A 19,509-nucleotide genomic window follows, 5' to 3' on the forward strand; every position below is an offset into this window, starting at 1 on the left:
ACTATGGGTAGCATCATATGTCATGAACCATAAAAGATATTATTCTCGTGTTCTATTTAAACCAAGTCTTTGCATCGCAAACATGAAACCCAGGCCTCCGAAACAAACGCCAATCGCAAACCAACCGGTCAAAGCAAGCAGGGTACGAATAACTGCAGGGTATTATTGGGAGCAATCCGATTACATAATGACACACTTCTTAGGCAGGCCACACGGTCCCTCGTTGCTCTTCTCTGCACTCTTCGTTCCCTGGGTGCCCTGTCCGTTCTGAGCCGGCGCAGGCTGGGGCTTCGGAGTTTCGGTTGTCTGTTGCTGCGACGCAGCAGCCACGGCTGGCTGCGACTCCGACTTGGCCTGCTCGCTGCCATGCAGTCAAGCGAAGTTGACCTTGGCAAGGTGCTCGTAGAAAGCCTTACCCTGAGCCTCAGCGACGGAGATCTCAAGAGCAGTGGGCTGGCGGGAGCCGTCGGCACCCTGAAGTGGCATGAGTACGTTGTCACAGGGGTGTCAGAGTGGAATGGAGGATGCTTACAGCGAAGGTACCAGCACCCCAGGCGCTACCGCCGTGAACCTCGTCGAGGTTGGCCAGCTGTCCGAAGACGGTCTTGTAGCCGAGAGGGACGTAGATGAGACCGTGGTGAGCAAGGGTGCTCATGGCAGCCAAGCAGGTGGACTCCTGACCACCACCCTGGGTACCGGTGGAGACGAAGAGACCGGCGTACTTGCCCCAGTAGCCACCGCTGGCCCAGATCTTGCCGGTGCTGTCCCAGAAAGCCTTCCACTGGGCGGGGAAGTTACCGTAGCGAGTCGGGATACCGAAGAGGACGGCGTCGTACTCGAGGAGGGTGTCGGGAGTGACGACGGGGTAGCTGGACTTGGGCGGGGCGTGCATCTTGGTCAGGACCTCCTCGGGAAGGGTCTCGGCAACCCTATAGACAGGCTGTTTTAGTCACGGCGGTCGGTGGCGATGCTCATTGCAGCCATTGACTTACTGGTAGATGTCGGCGGTACCGCCAGCAGCCTCAATACCCTTCTTCTCCGCCTCGGCCAGCTTCAGGATGTGGCCGTACATGGAGTACTAGAGGAATTGACGATTAGTCATACTGGTCCAGACCTCTCAAACCACCGTTGAGATCGCAGTTGATGGCGGAGCACTCACGAAGACGATAGCAATCTTGGGAGCCATGGTGATGGTGGGGGGCAGGAGTAAGGCGGGGAACAAGATTCACGAGAGCGGATGCTTGAGATGATGGGAGGAAAGCAGGCTGGGTCGGGCCATGGCAGCGGGTCTTTATACTATTATCCACGAGGGAGCCCCTCCCCCTCAGCAGAGCAGCTTCACAATTGGAACTCTCAGCAACCGCTCAGCTTTGGCAAGCATCCCGTAATCGATTACTACCATTTTCTGTTCCTGGACAGACCCTGGATCCCTCCGGCGTTGATTGGCCCTTAGGTACCTGGAGCGGGGCACTCAGTCCACTTCTCGTGGCAACAGCCAATCAACGGGGCGGGTGTGGTCTTACGGATCATTGACAAATGCGCGGCCCCGTGAAACTCGAACAAGCTCGTAACGCTGAACGATCTCTTATTCACCATCTCATAATCCCGCCGGGCGTGGCCGGTAGACTGCACCGTTTTCTTTGCTCTTAGGACTTTACCCCTGTCGAGTTTAGGGAGGGCTCTCCCAATGCGACGAGTGCTACTGTCTCCTGGCAGGCAGTCGTGATGTCAATGATCTTGGCTCTGCCACCCAACCCTCCAGCATGGAGGGGTCCTCTCCGGACTGCCAATGTACTGTGCACCCGCCGGCTCCGAAGACCAAGCCATCAATCAGCCCTAGTCGAGCAGTAGGATCCATGTGCGGCGTGGCCAGGCCTTCACCGACCCTGTCGGGGGCGCCATGCTATGTCTACCCCTGTGTCGTAGTCCGGGGGCAGCTTCATCCCTCGTATCTCATTCTTCCACCTAGAACCCGGTCATGGAGTTGTGCTTGTATATGGCAATAGATTCAGAATCAAATGGAACAATCATAGGTCTAACTTCGTAAACAAGCATAGCACGCCTCTCAGCTGGGTATCTCGACGATTTTGTAAGCTCAAATCCGGAAACGAACACGCACCCCCCTGCAACAATGGCTTCTCAGTTCTAACCGCGTCCCCGGCCCCGGTACCGGCCCCGCATGAAGCCTCCGCCACGGCCACGTTCGCTCCTCCACTCGCGCTCCCGCTCTTTCTCCTTCTCCTGCTCCTCCCGGATCAAAGCCCGCTCCCGCTCCAGCTCTTCTTCCGTCTTCTCGACCCGGATCTGGGGTCGGGGAAGGTTCTCCGACCACCGGGGATGAGCATCCACGCAGCCTTTGCCTTCCGGGCAGAACCCAGCCAGGTAGTACTGGCACAGGCGTCGGCGGACATGCCGCTTGGCACATAACGGGCCCAGTTCGCAAAATCCCCGGTCGTAGTGTTCACAGGGAGGCAGTCGCGCCTGCTCCCGTACGTGCTGGTACAGACAGTCATCGCCATTAGGACAGTAGCCGGACCGCGAAAAGGACTGGCACTCTGGCATGCGGCGAAGGTTGTATTCGTGGAGATACTCGCATTTGAGTCCCTTTTTGCAGAGCCCCTTGAGGAAGTGCTTGCAAACTAGAGATCCGTGTGTTGTCGACGGGGCCAGTCCCGAGGCAGTAGTGGTCGACGTGGTGACGCGCGAGGGGGTGGGATGCCGATCAGGACAGGCCGGTCCTAGGGGACAGTGGCCTTCGCTGTATGCTTTGCACACCGGCACATCGCTGGCGAGTCCAAAGCCATAACTCTTGCGTAGGAAAGGGAGGAAGGAGAAGTCGTTGTAGCTCGGATCCCGAGAGCTGTCGGAGGAGAGCATACGTGACGCTGTGTAGCTCACGTCCGTAGTCATGATGATTGGCCTGAATTCGAAAGGAAGGTAATTGACTGGACGTGCGGATCTAGTCAAGGAAAAGAAATGGAGACACGAGCTGCTCGCCCGTCGACACGTCGGAGCAGTGAGAGGCCCTTGCTAGGGAGATAGTCCGTCAGTCAACTGCAGTTAGCTGGAGAAGAAGCCCAAGCGATGCCCGATGGTCTTGAACGGGGCCTGGCACCGTTCTGTGTTCAGCAGGTGGAAGAAGACCAGTTGGAGATTTGTTGGAGAAGAATGAAGCGGTTGCATCGGACCAGTCCAGGCGAGACCGGCAGTATATGCCAAAGTAGCAGGCGGTGTCATTTCCGCTAGTTAGTTACCGCGGGCAATGCTGAGTCAGCAGCCGCGGCGTGGAAGCCCATCGAACAAGAACTATTCACGAAGACTACCTCGCAGGGAGAATTAGAACAGGCAAGGCAACGAGAATACGGACGATATTGTGAACGGGTCAATCCTCCTCTGCGGGGGATATCCCCCACCCCTGTTTGAGCACAGTCAGCCATCCATGCTGCAGCGAGACGCACCCCGTCTTTGCTCGACGGCGGCCTGGGGAGCGCCGGGCTCCGCTGCACCGCCAGCAGGCCAATGGGTACAATTCCCATGCGGAGACGAGCCTGGCTGCCCCTGCATCAGTGCATACGAGGTTTCCTACGACTCACGGGATCACATGGTCTGTTGCTGGATGGGTCTGACGCCCGACGGTGCTGCGGTTGGAATAGGCATGTGGTACGGTGTCACTGGGTACACAGTCCTGGGGAGTCCCGGCGAGTAACCCATCCCAGGCAGCCAGCACAATTTCCCTCCTGTCTCCTTCTTCCTCTTCCCCGTAGTGAATGACTTCAGCAACCTCATGCTGTTGTTGGCACTCCGTCGCAGCTCCGGGTACTGGCCAGTGACATGCCGGAGAAAAACTGTACTGGACGCTAAGAACCCGAGGCTCGCTGGCTGTCTCGCCCCTCCTCGTCGCCCTGCCTGCCTAATGCCTATTCGCTCGGGGATCAGCTGCATGCCCGGTATGATGATGGCTGGCCTCCCACTCAGCGTCAAGGGAATGGGGATCGCAGTCCTTCATGCGGGGATGGGCGTCACTAGTCCTATAGGTTAGTCGTCCGCGGCTGCGTCTCCCCTCCCCACAGCCAACTTTTCCCTCAGACGAGGGCGCGACGAAAAAAAAAAGCAACGACGGTGGGGGAACTCTAAGTGCAGCCATAATAAAATAGTCGACAAAAATTGCATTTTGCCAACCCAGTCGATCCCCCAGTCTGATCCGGAACAACCGAGCGACTTCTCTATGGGGATTGCTGAGCGTCTCCCAAGTTGCCCAATCGCTGCCTTGCTGAGACGAGTCCTGTATTTACTCTGGGCGTGTCGCATCACCGGTCGATCGCGGAATTTGCCTCTCTTCTGCCAGATCCAGCAGCACTGTGCGACGGGTCTATAATCTCGTCATGATTCCTCCGGGCTTTGCAAAGAGGCTGGGGGGGAGGCCGCGGCCAGCGGCCTTGGGGGCAGGCACCAGCATCTCACCGGAGAGTATCAAGAGGGTAGGAGACGGCATATAAAAGAAAACCTTAGCAAGCCGCGCACTCTGCCCGGTACACCAGATGCGGAGGACGAACGTTCTGAGGCGACCAATGATCAACACGATCGCTTGATCTGGTTCTCTGACCTGGGACAGCAAAAGGCGGGGGTGACAACGTTTGGACCGTGTCTGGGGCTGGGGCTGGTCATCATCAGATGCTCCCATCGTCGGACGTGCTCTGATTGACCGGGGCAGACCAGTGCTGATGGAGGAGACCGCCCGGAATAGGCCCCTAACCTTACCTGCCTGCATAGCGACGCTGCATGAGATGTTGCCTGCAATTTGGCCGCATTGCAACCCTAGAGGCGAGAGTGTACGTTAGTAGTACGTGGTAGGGACAGGGAAGGGTCATTGTAGAGCCACCAAGTACCTGGATCGTGAAGAGTGGAATGATGTCGTAGCCACTGCGTTGGACTCGGAAGGACTGACGGGGACTCGGAGGTAGTAATGATGCATGGAAGGAAGAACAGAGTTGTTGTTGTTGTTCATGCTGGACTGGTTCCTCCTGGTTGCCTTCTTCCTTCTGGTTCTGTCAGTCCGGGTCAGTCCGTCGCAAGGACTCTCTCTTCTTCTTGTTCTTCTGTTGCTCCTGCCGCAGATCGAGGGGGTTTAAATGGCTCATGGGCTCAGAGAAAAAGAAAAACAGCACGGTCAGACTGATCGTACGATCTCTTTCTCCCAGCCCAGAGGGGAATCCCTAGGCCAGAATCCAAAAAAAAAAAAAGAAAGACACCGTCAATTCGCATCGCCAAAACCAGGCACTTCCACACGTGACGCTGGCCAGGTTGGGGCTGTCCATCTTTCTTCGCATCGCGATCTTAAGCTTATTTTTGTATTTTGACCTTGCATCCTGGTCTCCTCCGAGTCAATCCCTTTCGCCTGGGTTCTACAGTTCTCGTCCCCTCCCGCGGCCATGTTATCCGGCACGTCCATCTTCCCGCACTGGCGGCGCAAAGCAGCCGAGCGCTCCAGCAACAGCTCCTACGAAGTGCCTTTCTTCCTCAACGCAGCTTACTATCCCAATTGGAGGATCTACCGGAAGCAACCCCCGTCAGCCCTCCGATTGGGCTTCATCTCTCATATCTTCTACGCGTTTGCTTGGTACTAGTACCTTAGTCCGCACCATGCCGATGGTCCAGGCCACGCAGAGACAGTTGTTAACCAGCCTGCTTTTCTCATCACAGGGTCAAAGAAGATGGCACCGTCTATGTAACCTGTCCTCAGTCCCAATGGTGTGGTCAAATTTGGCTGACCGGACATGACCACAGCTCAGTGACGAATGGGCCGACACCAAGATGCCCGTCGACGGCACCAACGGCTGCCTGCGGGCGTTTGCACAGCTTAAACCACAGTACTCGAAGATGAAGCTCATCCTCTCTGTCGGGGGAGGGGGCAAAGGCAGCGAGAACTTTGCCCTGGTGGCCCGCAGTCAGGCCCGCACCGAGACGTTTGTTCGCAGTGCCAGAGCGCTGGTGGATCAGTTTGGTCTGGACGGCATCGACGGTAAGTCTGATTCTTGATCCGTGCCCCTTCCCCTGACGTCCGGTTGGGCGATATAAGGTGAAATTGTGTGCATGCCCTAACCAACCCTGTGTGGTCTGACAGTGGACTGGGAATACCCCTCCGACCCACAAGAAGGCTCGGATTATATCCGTCTCCTGGCGCGACTGCGCGAGGCCCTCCCAACCCCGCGTTATGTGTTGGCCTCCTGTCTGCCCGCCGGCCCGTGGGCCCTCCGTAACATCGATCTCGCCAAGGCGCAGCTCTATCTCGATCTGATCAATCTCATGGCGTATGACTTTTCCGGGCCCTGGGAGAGTCAGACGGGTCATCAGGCCCAGCTCTTCAGCAAGCACCCCTCCGCCACTTCGTGCCAAAATGCCGTATCGTATGTGTTGAGCCAGGGAGTCGATCCCAAGAAGCTTCTCTTGGGCGTTCCCGCCTATGGCCGCTCATTCTTGGGTAGCAATGGAGTCGGACAGCGGTACGTAGGCTGTGGCGGCGAGGACGGCGTCTTCGATTATAGCGAGCTGCCGCGACCGGGGGCCAAGGAGCATCACGATAGCAGCGTGGGCGCGGCGTACTGTGTGGGTGGGGATGGCGGGTTTGTCACGTATGATACCCCTCAGACGGTGCAGCAGAAGGCGAAATTCGTCACGAAGATGAAACTGGGCGGGCTATTCTATTGGCATATCGGAGGCGATGCGCGGGGCCCGCGAAGTCTGATCGAAACGGGGTATAACACTTTGCATGATATGTAGCGGCTGCTGTTGTTGCTGCTTCAGCATTAGGATGGGAAAAAGCAAAAAAAAAAAAAAAGAAGGAAAGCAAGAAACCAAGGAACAAGGGACAAGGACGGGAAAAAAAACGGAGGCACGCGTGACTTTCTGTCAGTCTGTCGATTAGCTAGCATCATTAACAATGTATTCTCCCCCGCGCAAAAGAAAGTGGGCAAGCACTGCATCTTATATGTACCAACCAGCCAACCCATCGCGCCTAAGCGCCCTCATGATAAGGCCCGGGTACCGTGGACCTGTCAGTGCCATGATAAGCTCCTCGCGTCTTATAGGGAGGACGTCACGCAAGCCTGCAGGTGGGCCAGATATGGATAGATGGACCGTCCCGGGGCCCTGCACCAGCGTCTGTGCATACGCGACGTATCGACTCCGTCTCTTTCCCCTCGATCGATCATCTATGTGCTTTTGTCTACCGTGGACTCCGGGGTGTAATTGATAACTTCGTGGCAGATTATTACACTATACTAAGACCAAAATAAGGAAGTCATTCATCACTGGCATTGGGATTCCAGCTTTATATTATCTGCAGTTTCATGTCCAAGGAATCAAACACGCAACAATGGGAATCACAATAATAGTTCATCCGGAGAGGATGAGCGTGTATAAACAACGGGAAGCGCACACGGACGGGTCGTCCGGATGGGGGGGTGGGTTTGAATTCATTAACTAATCCACCGAACACCCTACTAACCCCTTTTGATAAAAAGGAAGAAAGAAACGATGAAATGGTGAAATGATGGCTTAACCACTCAATGCCTGGGTCACGTTCAACTCGGCTCGGAGCTCGAGCTCTGCCAGGGCACCCGCGATGTAGGGGATCACTTGGTTGTTGTAGACGGTGGAGTTGCCCGTGATGTCGATGGGGAGGATGTAGTCCGGGTAGTTGCTGAGCATGCCGGCGACGGTGAGCTCGCTGACGTTGGCGGTCATGGGCACGGTGTTGTTGCCGGGTCGGAGGGTGAGGTCGTAGATGTAGGCTTGGCCGATGGCGGTGTTGTTGACCGCCAGGTTGAGGGTTAGGTTGCCCTGGGGAGGTGGTCAGCTGGTGTGGAAGGAGACAGGGCCAGGGAGACTTACCAGGGCGATGGAGATCACGGACGGGTTGGGGATATATACGTATCCATTGGCGTTGGTGCCGTCCGAGTTGTTGGTTCCGATATGCATATCGAGCAGCTCGAAGCCTTGGAGCTTATTGAAGCCTGCCGGGATGTTAAGTGGGACGCTCTTTGGTGTTCGAGGGGTTTGATCAAGGAAAGCTTACCCTTCATTGTCGCCGTGTGGTTGTAGGTGACAGGTTTCTTGGGGAGGCCACCCTGTTTCAGACCCGGCCTGCCGTACACGTTGAGCTGGAATTCCTCACTCATGATGGCGGCCCGGCAGAAATCGGCGAACGCAGTCTCGTTGGTAAGGTTCACGCGCTGATTGACTTCCACGACGACGCCATTGTGGGCGTTGAACTTGGGGATCTGGACATGCGCAAAGGCAGCTAGGCCCGCCAGACTGACGCCTCCGGAGAAGGAATAGATGGTCGGGTGGAAGGAGCTGTTGGTCCCGATGATATTCGTCTGGTTGAGGACGAAGGACGTAGGCGATGGGTCACTGAGGTCCATCATGGAGACGGTCAAGTTCGACTCGTTGACCAAGTGCTGAGCGATCTTCGGGTACGCGACATAGACTCTGGGTTATCCATGCCATGTTAGTTGGGGAATTGGGGCCTGGGGTTCTCTTCCCACGATGGGGACATACACAGGGAGCACCACCACGAGGACCACCACGATCAAGCCGATGAGATACACCCACCACCATCGCTTGAAGTGCGTACCCACGCGCGATCCAAAGCCGGGCCTGGCCGCGGCCGCACCTACTCCAGCCATCTCGGTCACTTCGGGCTTGCTGTCGCCGGCCATCTTGGTTGTAATGTAATGAGATGTGATGCGTTGTCGCTATGCCGGGTCGTACTGGACCTATATTCAGAACCAATGCCCTGATGATGTCTGTGTGACAATTGCGGGGTCTTTTACGCCCGTGCCAATGTAAACGGAGAGGGAGGACCGAGCCGAGGAATGTGGGCTGGCAAAGGAATTGTTCCTTCCAGGCTCCAAGACACGGGGCTAGGGGCTGACGGGGTCAATGGAGGCGGACTGCAACCGGGTTAGCAGCCGGCTTGACGGGACGGGGGAAGTATATATCCTGCCCCCATGATGTGACAGCAACGTAGAAACATACCCACAAAACTGGGCACCGGTCAAGTGATGGACAAGTGTTAGGCGAGAATCACGGAGATTAGAGTTGAAGAATGACCACGGAACCCCAGAGACCGAATCAAGGGAGGCAAGGGAGAACCGGCCAGGATGAGAAAAAGGAAACAATCGGACCTCCCCCTGTCCCAACGCTAGATCTATATGTCCCCGGGAGCTGGGCCCATCACATGTCCGACTACTCCGTAAAACCATCTGGATCAGCTCTGCACACCGCGGGTCGTCTTAGTGCGAAGCCCGGCTCAGACCGCGCAGAACATCGCGCTACCCATTTAGTGAGTTAATAAGTGGATGTAACGGCGTAGGAGGCGAGCCAACAAGGGCCACCATGCTGAGGCCCCAGAATGCGGAAGGGCGATCCAGATAATGAGAACAAGGTCCATCCGGCCCCGCGCAAGGACCACGGGTCCCGCTGAGATCGCGTGTAAGCTTGTAGTTGTCGCCGCGGGCTGTCCATGGCACCTGCAAGTCCAGAGCAGGAACATCTGAGCATATGAATAGATGGCCCTGATGGAGCCGAACCGAGGCAAGCGGCGAGTCATCGCATCATTCAAATGAGGGGGAATGAGAGGGATTGAGGGGGTGCACGAGGAGGCGTCTGCACTCTGCAGTCCATCTACACTGCAGGTCGGGGCAAAATTGGTAAGAAGGATTGCAGGCTAGCGATGCAACCCCCCAATTTCCCCCGGGCGATCAGGGCAGCTTGGGTGGGACAGCATGCCGGCCCCAGCCAGCCTTAGTCCCCTTTGGTCGCGAACCTCGTCAATCGCCACTATAGTGCTGCTCCTTTTGGCCAATCCTCCGGCCTCGCGCCCGGAGCCCGCCAATCGTCGCGACCAGGTTTCTTGGGACACTCCCGGGCTTTAATATCGCCTGCCAATCAACCGACTCCGTCGCGGCGGAGGGCACGGAGTTCTGGCGCAGAGAGGGAAATGGATTGATGTCCAATTTCCAGCCGAGCGCGAACGGGGGGGTTTCACCCCCGCCTCGTCCCCAACACAAGCCCTCCCGGTGGCGCCTCCGGTGTAAGAACTAACAACCATCCGTCGTCCAATCCCACCCTCTTAAGATCTCGAGAATCGCAATGGGCCCGATTTAGCCTGGACCATCCCGCGGAACCAACGTCGCTACATCCCAAGGGAAAAAAAAAAAAATATTCATGTCCAAGAATCAATCCATCGGGGATGGATGAACATCCAATTATGTAGGATCCTCGTGAGCATCATCGGGTATGATCTCTGCCAACACACACCACACGGCTATCTAAAGGAAAGGAACGAATGGTATTACACAAGTCAAAAGGAATGGATGAGGGCGCAGCGACCGAACATGGACGGGGTCCATCAGGAGAGGGGGGGGGGGAAACAACAAAGGGTGGACAAGCGAGGGAAAGAAGGTAAACGAGTAGAATCGAACATCACACAGTGATTCGAAAACGATGGGTATCCAAGAAACGAATTTCGATGCCCGCAAATTGGAACGGGCAACTAAATGAGAGCCACAGGCCCCGTTCCAAGATGTGGAGCAGCTAGCAAGGCCTGCTCAAGGAGAAAAAAAGAAAAAATTGATAATGGAAAACCGATAGTGCGAAATGGGAAGGAAAAACAACGAAAGGAAAGGGCTGCCCATGGCCAAGCCCGAACGAATGAAAAGAAAATTGAGTCCCTCAACAGGTAGCTAGACAGCTCACGTTGAGGTTGACTTGAGAAACCATGCCAAGCCCAAGGCAAGAAGCTTTTGCTTTCTTTTTGCTGAGGCTGGAAAAAAAAAAACGAGGGTCGTACAACCGCCTATGCTTCGGCTGCAACTGACTTCTTCCGGTGGAAAAGACTGCGGGTTCGGGACTTGCTGCGCTGCTTCTTCTCTGGAGTGCTGCCAGACGGACCACGACCACGTGAAGTCGAGGTGGAATCATCGTCCATGTACTTGTCCTTGTAGATCCTGTCAAAGCCGGGTTAGATTCACCCCAACCATATTCGACACGGTGGAGCAACTTACCAACTATTCCCAACCATGCTGATGCCCTTCGCCTCCGCCTGGCGATAAAATTTCGCCGCTTTCTTCAAGTCCTTCTTGCATCCAATGCCTTCTGCGTAACAGAAGCCGGCCTCCGCTAGCGCGTCGCCGTCGCCCCACTGGCCGGCTATTTCAAAGCACCGCAGGGCCAGTGACTTGTCTTGCTCAATGCCCCACCCATTCAGATGGCTCACGCCAAGCTCGTAAATGCTCAAGGCGAACTGGGCCCGATAAGCCTTCTGTAGCTCCCTCGCACGAACAGGAATGGTCGGGTTGGAATCGTCCATCAGTTCAATACCGACCGAGTCCACAGCCTTGCGCAACCACTGCACGCCCTCCCGTTGATTCGGTCGCATACCCCAACCGTGTCTGCACGCCAACGCATAAAGTAGCATTCCCGTCGGGTGATTCTGCTTAGCCGCAATGCGCAGGTGATACGTCGATTCGTTCAAAGACCCCTTCTCGTGGCACTGGATGCCCTTGGTTACATGCTCATCCGCAGTGATCACAGCCGATGTCGTATTCGTCCGTGCGGTTTGCGGGCGGACAGTGGATTCAGATCCAGCGGAGGAGGTGGCATCGGTATGATCATTCTTTGAGACCTCTGCGTCCCGCTGTTCCATGGGAGCAGCTTCACTAGGGGCAGCCTCGGTAGGCTCAGGCTCAATAGAAGCGGGCTCAGCTGGTGTAGGCTCGGGTATAGACTCAGGTGCAGGCTCGGGTGTAGGCTCGGGCTCGGTTTCGGGCTCGGGTTCGATCTCAGGCTCAGGCTCGGCAGGCGCCGTTTGGGATGGCCTCATTTCAGGAGACGGCGGGGTCGGTCGAGGCAGAGGCGGCTCCGGAGTCAACAGTTGACGGGCCGAAGAGGGAGATTCGTACATTGAGCGCGTCTTTGAGGTGAAGGAACCCTGGTGGGAAGGAGACGGAGATGGGGTCCTCACGGATTGAGGGGGCCCGGCGGTGCTGTGCCGAGTTGGACTCTCAAATAGCGGTTCCTGCCACTCGAAGTGAGGAGTGTGAAGGCTTGAAAAAACTACCGAGTCCCTCGCAACCGAGCGGCCACGAGGTAGAGAGTACCGTACGTAGGTGTACGAAGATACAGCAGAGGATGGGTCTTCGTTGGGGTTGAAAGGCACGTCCGATGGAGCTGGCACCACAATTGGGCTAGGCTTGTGACCGCGATTGATCGCGCTCTGCGGGTTGTTGGCCGAAGGCTCCGATGAGCCCGTGGGACCGGGGGCCGAGAGACTCGTACTGGACCGACTTAAAGGACGTGAAAAGTTGTAGGGTCGCTGAAGATAACCCCCGGTGTTCGAGGTCTCTGAGCTCATGGACGGCGACCGAGGATGAGAGCGAGTTACGGAAGAGGACATCGAAGAGTACGGTAGTGACACGGCACTGCTAGCGGACATTTTCCGGGGCTTTGAAAACGTCGACCCGGCATTCGAGCTGCTGTAGTCATCGTCAGAGCTCTCAAGCTGTGTCCCTCGGGAACTGCTCGATGGCCTCGACAGTGGAGAGGCCGGAGGTGCTAGTCCTCGCGGAATGTTCAGGCGAGAGGCAGAATCAGTTGAGGAGGTCCGGGAGGGCGCCATCACAGAGACACCCAGCGGAGGGGACACCCCAGCCGGCGCGAGACCGGTAGGGGAGACTGCGTAGAAACGACGAGGGCCTTCAGGCGGAGATTCGGGTGGGCTGTGAGAGGACATGGCGTCCTCTGGCGATTCGGCGCGTGGCAGGTCGAAGGCATTCACGCTCGGTTCCTTCTTCGGGGTAGTATCTGGATCCTCCTCGAAGTAGTCTTCCATTTCACTAGCCAGGTGTGACACCCCACTCAGACGAGGGTGTTCGGACTGCGGACGAAATTTTGGTTCCTCCACTTCGGGACTCAGCTTTTGCGTAGGTTGTCTCGATAGTTCGTTGCGTCCTGCTGGTCCTCTGCGTTGGGTGGATTCGCTTGAAGACGGGGATCGAAAATAGCCGGGTCGAGGTTGCGACAGGGAACGAGCCACGCTGGAAGGGGGTAACCTGCTCATGCGCCGATTCCTTCGCGCCGATTCCTCCAACTGACGGGCCAGGAGCCGACCTTGGGCGGCGAAAGCATCGAGCGGGGAGAGCGCAGGAGGAATTTCACCATCGTAGTGCTCAATGCGTGGAGACGGAGCCCCGCTGCGAAGGACGTCGTGGGAGGGGGACCGGCTTTCACCAAACTTGGGCCGGGAGGCCATGGTTGCTATCCAGTGACTGTCAATTTGTGCGGAGCGATAGGGATCTCTCTTGTCTTTCGAGAGTCGAAGCGCGAAGGGCCTGGTCGATCAATTCATTTAACTGATATTGATGGACGAGGGGTTCGAATGTTCAATCGCTTCGCATGAAGAATGTGGGACGATGGGTGGAATGGGGGGTTCGGCAGTGCTTGATGCTCTGGAACACTGGTAAGCCGTACGCGCGCCGGAACGATCTTCGAAGCACCGAACAGCTGATTGATACGGACAAAAGGAGGGGGCGGAAGACACAAAGGAATGACAGCCCCGGGGAGAGAGATGAGCGAGAAGAGTGCGGGGGGAAAGAAGCGAACGAATAGCTCTGTGAGGAGGATAGGTAGGTCAAGGTATGGAGCCAGGCTCAAGAGCAGCAGGAGGGGAATGAATAGTCAATCGGTGGTGTGATGTGATGTGATGTTCCCCGGCGGATAGTATGTAGGGGGTCAGTACCTGTGTGGAGGAGTGGTGGTCGGTTGAAACAATGGTTCGAGGGTCGTCACACAAAAGGACGAGGAACAGGCATCGCGGAGGGAGGGGAAGGGGAAGGAAAAGAGAGGAGAGGGTTTGAGAGAGAACTGGAGGGAGGAGAGACAGTGTGAGGAACGTTGGCCATGATCAGTTTCGAGGAGGGAGGTTTCGTTACGCCCTGACGATCCCCAAACAAGGACCGTCGTTCTGGGCGTCTCCACGCGGAGGGGGGGGGAGAACGGTAACGCCATTACCGACGGGCGCCATGCGGTCCTGCCCCCGGTTGGGCCCCAATCACGGTGAATCGTCGTAACAATCACCGCCTGGCCTGCAGGCCCCGGCCCCATTTCAGGGGCTGCCGTTACATACCCATACCGGACAGCTGACAGTTCCTCGGTCTTGGCAGCCGCAACTGCAGGCGGATCTTTACCGTACCCATTACGCCGCCTTTACCATCGGGAAGTCAGGGGTTGCATTATTGTTCGCTTTATCGATGATTATTGACGGACCGAGATGGGGTTCTTACTATTGACATCGGGGCAAAGCACGGGGAATCCATCTGGTCGGTGGATGGTTAGCTTCTAGAAGGCAATAGTATTCTCGACCATCGCGAGGCCTAGATGGCGTCGTCTCTACGCTCCGGAGTCTGGTTAGCGGTTCAACCTGAGTCGACGGTGGAGTCGGCACCACACCATGGCTCATGCTATTTATATTCCCTTCCCCTGCAAATTTTCGCATCCCAAACGGAAGGGTCGCTGCTGATTCGACCATCGCGTCCCATGGGTTCTCTCCCTTCCAGGTACCACAGTTGCTCCAACGACCGCCGTTCGTTTCTCTTCATCCATGGTGTCCAAGGCTAGTGGTGTTATTGTGATAGTCGCTCGTTGGTGCAAGGAGGCAGTTTTCCTATACGGAGTACGCTGCTCGTGAAGAACTCCCCCAGAGGCACATGATGGGTGCCATTCGGGGAATGTCTCATGTCAGTTACGCGATATTACTAAATCCCGGAAGTATATTCAAGCCCAAGGGGTGATCGTAAGGATCGTTTGCGACGGATAAAGTCTTGGGGAGTTGGACACCTGAGTCCTCGCTCGCTATCTAGTATCCAGAGCATGGACGCCTAAATTATTAAAGGAGGCCTACCCATCCCACCTCGCTCATGATGAGCTGTTCCTCAAACTTCAATAATGGCCCTTTTCTTTCTTTTTGATTTAACGCCCCCTCTGCGAGGACCCAACTATTCGACCCGGCGCAGGTGCTCCTTTGGTGTGGTGGTCCGAAATCAGGCACAACGTCGCGGGAACGCCAAACAGTCTAAAGGAACTGCTGGTGGGCGGTGATTGGTGCAACAATTAAGACACTGGAGCATCGGGAAATTCTGCCGCTGATTAAACCTCACATGATGAGGGTGTGAGTGCCTGAGGTATGCATGCTGCCCTAGGCCCCGACTATCTAGCAGCCTGACACCCATCTGAATCCATATTGAACCTTATGGGTTAGCGCTTCGTATCACCTACCTATCTCTGAACTCTGAAGAATAATCCGCTGCAATAATACTGATGCCCCGCTTAATCTTATCATGCGACTGGCCCCGACAATCGCTGACGGTCGTACAAGGCGCTCCCGCAGCCAATCCTATCGCTGACGCTCAGTGGCTGATGAGAGGCGCAAGGAGGGAACCGACAAACCCTTGGAATGTCTCAATCCAATGGCATGCACCAATTTAATAGGAAAATCTCTTCAACCTCACAGACCACCTCTACTACGTACTTATCGCAAGCTAAGTGAGGTACGGAGGAAGCAGCGGAGTCGACCATACTTTGCCTCGCCCAATCAAGGCGCTCGCCGTGTCGACTAAGTGACTGTTTCGGCCACGCTCCGCAGAAGCTTAGGTGCTAGCAGCATGAGTTTAATAAAGTTGGGATGATCGGTCGTTAAGGAGAAGGAATGCGAAGGGAGGGGACCCGACAGCGACAGACAGCCCACTAGCAGTCTAGTCATAAATCTCTGGTCGCGTGTCCTTGCGCCTGTTCGCCTCCATATCGAGCAGGCTCCATGTCTATCATCGCCCAGGATACCCTGAACACTCAGCCCTAACGAGTAACGACAGACAACAACCGCCAGAGTGGAGGATCCAAGCCGACCCGCCAAAATGAACAAGCTCAAGAACCGCTCCCTCTACGAACTCCTCCACGTCGATCCCTCGCTCGACAGTGCCCATGTCTACGAAACCTCCTGGCTCCTCCCTCCCCTCCCCTACGCCATCCTCCGTGGCACCATCTCCCTCTACATCTTCACCAGCATCTTCTTCATCTGGGGCTGGAGCGGCACCCATGGCGACCGCGCTGAGATCGGCGAGAGCTTCAGCTACTTCACCTGGCTCACCTACTGGGGACTAGGCTTCTACATGCTCATCGCCTCCATCCACACAGCCTGCTATGCACTCAAGGGCCGCTCCGTTCTCTTCGACCGCTGGCCCCGAGCCCTGCGCGCCCTTCACGGTCTCTACTACGCCAGCGTCACGACTTACCCATTCCTCGTGACTATCGTCTTCTGGGGCATCCTCTACTCCGGTCCATGGTACACCGTGACCTTCAGCGGCTGGCAGAACGTAAGCACCTCCCTTACCCCCCCATAAACCTCCCCCCACCCCCTCACTCATTCACCCCCTAACTTGACCACCCAGATCTCCCAACACGGCCTCAACTCCCTCTACGCCCTGCTGGAAATCATCCTCCCGACCACAAATCCCCACCCCCTCCTCAGTCTCGCCGTCCTCATCTTCATCCTCCTCCTATACGTCTCCCTCGCCTACCTCACCTACCACACCGAGGGCTTCTACACGTACTCCTTCCTGGACCCCGGCCCGCACGGTGAAAAGAGCGCCCACGTCGCGGGCTACTGTTTCGCGGTTTTGGCGATTATCGTCGTCTTTTTTATCTTCTCGTGGTGCGCGATCTGGTTGCGTCGTAGATTAACTCATGGGAAGGTGAAGCGGTCGGGGTATGATACTGGGTGCGAGAGGAGTGTTGAGGTGGAGGAGGTGGAGGCGCAGATTAAGTAGTAGTACTTATTGTTGGCTTTGGTTGGTTTAGGGATGAGGGGGGTGGGGTTTGTAATGTGATGAGGATTGTATATGGTGGGGTTAATGAGATGATGTGCTTTGGGGCTGTTAATGTGTGGTATGGGTTGGGTTCGGTTGGTATTGGGTACGGGGTGTATATATGATACGGGTACAGATTAAGTACTTATTACTTGTAATTCAGTTGGGAATGTTCCATGCAGATGATATGTGATATGATGAGAGAAAAAGAGAAGATTCATGCAATATGATCCGTTTAGGAAAAGAGGAGATATGATATCGTGACACAACCAAACGCCCAATTATTATGACCCTATTAGACCTTTTCCCAGCTTGTCTCACTACTTCCCCCACTTATACTCTCCCCTGGAGACAGGGGCCCAGTCCGCAGCCCCAGCATCCACCCCACCAGACCGGCAGGAACCCACTCGCCGATCAAGTGGTAAGACCGTGCTCCTCGACCGACGTAGATGACCGGCTTCTTGGCTACTTTTCTGCCAAAGATGTCCTTCGATGGCTGGTCCAGTGCGTCCAGGATGGCGTAGTGCAGCGTCCGGGCTGGAGAGCCGCGGATTGTGCTGGGGCCTGCGGACGCGACGGGTCGCTGTTCGATGCTGTTGAGGTACTGTGAGGCGTAGAGGGATCGCTGTTGGACACTCCAGGCAAGAACTTCCGTGCCGGTAATGTGGCTCTGCGCGCTGCGGTATTGTGGGCCCAAGTCGATGTTGCCAAGCTTTAGCTCCACGACGTCGATGTTGTTTTGTTGAAGGAGGCTAAGTTCTCTGCGCAGGGACGTTGCGAACCCTGACAGTGCGCGGGTGGTTGCGACTTCGGGGCCGGTGAAGGGAGCGGAGAGGGATGAGGAGATGGATGGGTAGGCGAGGACGATAGTACTGTTGGTGTTGCGGAGGGTGAGGAGAGGGAGGAAGAGCTGGGTTGTCAGGATGGGAGAGAGGAGGCGCGTGTTAACTGTGTCGATCCAGGAGGATGGTGGGATTGTAGCCACGGGCCCGGAGGCGTAGTTCGGCGACGGCACGAGGATGAGGCCGCTTAGCTGGCAGGTGTGCGGTGGCACACCGGGCATGGGCGACTGGGGTTGAGAAATGAGAGAGTATATCTCGTTTAGAGAGGGGTGAATTTCAGATGGAGAAGAGGTTGTCTGTAGAAGTTGATGTTGTCAGCTCGATTACAGATCCCTGCGCGATGTTTTGTTGGTCTTACAGCTGAAAGGTCCAGCCAAAGGGCCCTGATGTCTGCCCTGTTTTCCGACTGTATGATATGTTCCTCTTCTGCGGATGAGACCGTCACGTAGACGATGTATCCTCGACGTTCCAGATCGGAGGCGATCGCTCTAGTCATCGGCTCATGAGGCGACCCCGCGACGACTGTCGCAATGGTTAGATCCGGACAGGCACGTGGGGTTGAAGAACATCCATACCCACTATTTCCTTTCGGGCTCCATTTCCAGCTCTCCTTGCTCTCCGTCGCTTTCCGCTCAGCTTCTTGTTCCCGTAATACAGCACGCAACTGGTGCCTAGGAAGGCGATGAGTGCGGCGCTCCATGCTCGATTGCGCAGGGCCCAGCCATGCACGCGATCAAAGAAGCTTTGTGGTATGGGGGCGCTAGGTCGGCTTCTGGATATGGGTCGAACTGAAGTAGGTAGCCATGACTGGCTGGAGAGGGTATCTCGGAGTGCGTTGGCGGCGTGGTCCACTTGTCGGTCGATCGACTCGGCGACTTGGAGCGAGTATCTCCTTACGTCATGCGGTATCGAAGCAAGCTGAGAAGAACAAGAAGATGTCAGTGCGAAATAGGGAGGCAGAAGGTGTATCACATCCACTCACATAGTCGAAGAAAAACTGGTCGTCACTAGTCATGATGATGCTTTCTACGCTCAGGTACTTGAGTGACTGGGATGAGAGAGGGTGATAAAGATTCGCGGCAATGAAGATTCCGATCTTTATCGGCGGGCGGGTCACATGAGCAATCCCGCCCTATTGGTGTGTCTGGATCTATACTTCAGCTGCACCCTTGATGTGGGATGCTGTGCTGCATTCAACAAGCTTAGGATGAGTCGCAAGCTAGTGGCGGGCTTCATTTGGCTCACATCCTTACATGATTGCTTTGGCAACTATCTGTATTGGGCAAGTCCGAGTATATATTCATAATTTGTTGCTGTCAGATACATTGCAAAGAACCACACCCGGCACAAATGGAGATTTTTAAATCATATCTAGAGCAATTCTGGCGCGACCATCACCTTTATAGTGGATCAATGGATCGGGGCTTTCAGAAGATTTTATTCTGGAGACTTGGCTTCTCCTATGCAAAGTGGTGGTACCGGAAGGCAAGATGCAGTGCCAACACGCGTAGTACATTGAAGACAGCTTCTGATTACATGGTAGGTTTACTCGTCTGTTAAAATAGCCGATAAGACTGATTCTCAAGACTGACCCTTTCAATCCAGGCTGGCTGTTGGCTATCCCTCCCCCACACTTCGCCGTCGATGCGTTGCATAATCGAGTTTGAGGCTGGTTGGGATTCCCCCAAGAGCATACATAACAGTAAAACAATGAACACATTGGTTCCATTTGCAGACTCTGACAA

The 19,509-nt window shown here is 55.7% G+C and overlaps 7 protein-coding genes across 7 annotated transcripts; 2 read left to right on the forward strand and 5 right to left on the reverse strand.

The window, feature by feature from the left end:
• Nucleotides 1–17: 17 nt before the first annotated feature.
• Nucleotides 18–1,276, reverse strand: pst2 (putative NADH-quinone oxidoreductase Pst2). Its single transcript, XM_025722606.1, has 4 exons — nt 1,160–1,276; nt 993–1,078; nt 533–929; nt 18–474 (listed from the first exon to the last, which is right to left on the reverse strand). Exons 1-4 carry the CDS (start codon nt 1,184–1,186, stop codon nt 373–375), a joined length of 612 nt encoding a protein of 203 aa, XP_025576700.1. The 5' UTR covers nt 1,187–1,276; the 3' UTR covers nt 18–372.
• Nucleotides 1,277–2,076: 800 nt separating this feature from the next.
• Nucleotides 2,077–3,254, reverse strand: yth1 (cleavage polyadenylation factor RNA-binding subunit YTH1). Its single transcript, XM_025715183.1, has one exon. It carries the CDS (start codon nt 2,908–2,910, stop codon nt 2,146–2,148), a length of 765 nt encoding a protein of 254 aa, XP_025576701.1. The 5' UTR covers nt 2,911–3,254; the 3' UTR covers nt 2,077–2,145.
• Nucleotides 3,255–5,228: 1,974 nt separating this feature from the next.
• BO80DRAFT_423800 (glycoside hydrolase family 18 protein) lies at nt 5,229–6,843 on the forward strand. Its single transcript, XM_025719132.1, has 4 exons — nt 5,229–5,617; nt 5,701–5,725; nt 5,785–6,019; nt 6,122–6,843. The coding sequence occupies exons 1-4, from the start codon at nt 5,430–5,432 to the stop codon at nt 6,775–6,777; spliced, it is 1,104 nt and encodes a 367-aa protein (XP_025576702.1). The 5' UTR covers nt 5,229–5,429; the 3' UTR covers nt 6,778–6,843.
• Nucleotides 6,844–7,240: 397 nt separating this feature from the next.
• On the reverse strand, nt 7,241–9,074 carry BO80DRAFT_33391 (DUF3712 domain-containing protein). Its single transcript, XM_025715186.1, has 5 exons — nt 9,040–9,074; nt 8,560–8,954; nt 8,075–8,490; nt 7,891–8,012; nt 7,241–7,839 (listed from the first exon to the last, which is right to left on the reverse strand). The coding sequence occupies exons 2-5, from the start codon at nt 8,718–8,720 to the stop codon at nt 7,555–7,557; spliced, it is 984 nt and encodes a 327-aa protein (XP_025576703.1). The 5' UTR covers nt 8,721–8,954; nt 9,040–9,074; the 3' UTR covers nt 7,241–7,554.
• A 1,606-nt stretch (nt 9,075–10,680) lies between these two features.
• Nucleotides 10,681–13,554, reverse strand: BO80DRAFT_33388 (tetratricopeptide repeat protein). The gene is made up of 2 exons (XM_025715185.1): nt 11,070–13,554; nt 10,681–11,012 (listed from the first exon to the last, which is right to left on the reverse strand). Exons 1-2 carry the CDS (start codon nt 13,313–13,315, stop codon nt 10,862–10,864), a joined length of 2,397 nt encoding a protein of 798 aa, XP_025576704.1. The 5' UTR covers nt 13,316–13,554; the 3' UTR covers nt 10,681–10,861.
• Nucleotides 13,555–15,631: 2,077 nt separating this feature from the next.
• BO80DRAFT_33454 (uncharacterized protein) lies at nt 15,632–17,050 on the forward strand. Its single transcript, XM_025715188.1, has 2 exons — nt 15,632–16,430; nt 16,506–17,050. Exons 1-2 carry the CDS (start codon nt 15,972–15,974, stop codon nt 16,881–16,883), a joined length of 837 nt encoding a protein of 278 aa, XP_025576705.1. The 5' UTR covers nt 15,632–15,971; the 3' UTR covers nt 16,884–17,050.
• Nucleotides 17,051–17,104: 54 nt separating this feature from the next.
• BO80DRAFT_423805 (DUF1776 domain-containing protein) lies at nt 17,105–18,817 on the reverse strand. Its single transcript, XM_025719133.1, has 4 exons — nt 18,747–18,817; nt 18,340–18,682; nt 18,123–18,286; nt 17,105–18,060 (listed from the first exon to the last, which is right to left on the reverse strand). Exons 1-4 carry the CDS (start codon nt 18,777–18,779, stop codon nt 17,218–17,220), a joined length of 1,383 nt encoding a protein of 460 aa, XP_025576706.1. The 5' UTR covers nt 18,780–18,817; the 3' UTR covers nt 17,105–17,217.
• Nucleotides 18,818–19,509: the final 692 nt, after the last annotated feature.

This window comes from Aspergillus ibericus (genome assembly GCF_003184845.1).
Source record: "Aspergillus ibericus CBS 121593 unplaced genomic scaffold BO80scaffold_13, whole genome shotgun sequence".
In the NCBI taxonomy this organism is placed as follows: Eukaryota; Fungi; Ascomycota; class Eurotiomycetes; order Eurotiales; family Aspergillaceae; genus Aspergillus; species Aspergillus ibericus.

What these genes read in the sequence shown, in the direction of transcription:
- yth1 (XM_025715183.1), bottom strand. Translation starts at nt 2,910, where the DNA reads ATGACTACGGACGTGAGCTACACAGCGTCACGTATGCTCTCCTCCGAC.
- BO80DRAFT_33391 (XM_025715186.1), bottom strand. Translation starts at nt 8,720, where the DNA reads ATGGCCGGCGACAGCAAGCCCGAAGTGACCGAGATGGCTGGAGTAGGT. An exon ending in CTCGTGGTGGTGCTCCCTGT is followed by an intron (nt 8,491 to 8,559) that starts GTATGTCCCCAT and finishes TGGATAACCCAG; the next exon opens with AGTCTATGTCGCGTACCCGA. An exon ending in CCACACGGCGACAATGAAGG is followed by an intron (nt 8,013 to 8,074) that starts GTAAGCTTTCCT and finishes ACATCCCGGCAG; the next exon opens with GCTTCAATAAGCTCCAAGGC.
- BO80DRAFT_33454 (XM_025715188.1), top strand. Translation starts at nt 15,972, where the DNA reads ATGAACAAGCTCAAGAACCGCTCCCTCTACGAACTCCTCCACGTCGAT. An exon ending in CCTTCAGCGGCTGGCAGAAC is followed by an intron (nt 16,431 to 16,505) that starts GTAAGCACCTCC and finishes TTGACCACCCAG; the next exon opens with ATCTCCCAACACGGCCTCAA.
- BO80DRAFT_423805 (XM_025719133.1), bottom strand. Translation starts at nt 18,779, where the DNA reads ATGACTAGTGACGACCAGTTTTTCTTCGACTAT. An exon ending in ACCAGTTTTTCTTCGACTAT is followed by an intron (nt 18,683 to 18,746) that starts GTGAGTGGATGT and finishes TGTTCTTCTCAG; the next exon opens with CTTGCTTCGATACCGCATGA. An exon ending in AGCCCGAAAGGAAATAGTGG is followed by an intron (nt 18,287 to 18,339) that starts GTATGGATGTTC and finishes CCATTGCGACAG; the next exon opens with TCGTCGCGGGGTCGCCTCAT.
- BO80DRAFT_423800 (XM_025719132.1), top strand. Translation starts at nt 5,430, where the DNA reads ATGTTATCCGGCACGTCCATCTTCCCGCACTGGCGGCGCAAAGCAGCC. An exon ending in AAGAAGATGGCACCGTCTAT is followed by an intron (nt 5,726 to 5,784) that starts GTAACCTGTCCT and finishes ACATGACCACAG; the next exon opens with CTCAGTGACGAATGGGCCGA. An exon ending in TGGTCTGGACGGCATCGACG is followed by an intron (nt 6,020 to 6,121) that starts GTAAGTCTGATT and finishes GTGGTCTGACAG; the next exon opens with TGGACTGGGAATACCCCTCC.
- BO80DRAFT_33388 (XM_025715185.1), bottom strand. Translation starts at nt 13,315, where the DNA reads ATGGCCTCCCGGCCCAAGTTTGGTGAAAGCCGGTCCCCCTCCCACGAC. An exon ending in AGCATGGTTGGGAATAGTTG is followed by an intron (nt 11,013 to 11,069) that starts GTAAGTTGCTCC and finishes CGGCTTTGACAG; the next exon opens with GATCTACAAGGACAAGTACA.
- pst2 (XM_025722606.1), bottom strand. Translation starts at nt 1,186, where the DNA reads ATGGCTCCCAAGATTGCTATCGTCTTC. An exon ending in GGTACCGCCGACATCTACCA is followed by an intron (nt 930 to 992) that starts GTAAGTCAATGG and finishes GCCTGTCTATAG; the next exon opens with GGTTGCCGAGACCCTTCCCG. An exon ending in GGGGTGCTGGTACCTTCGCT is followed by an intron (nt 475 to 532) that starts GTAAGCATCCTC and finishes ATGCCACTTCAG; the next exon opens with GGTGCCGACGGCTCCCGCCA.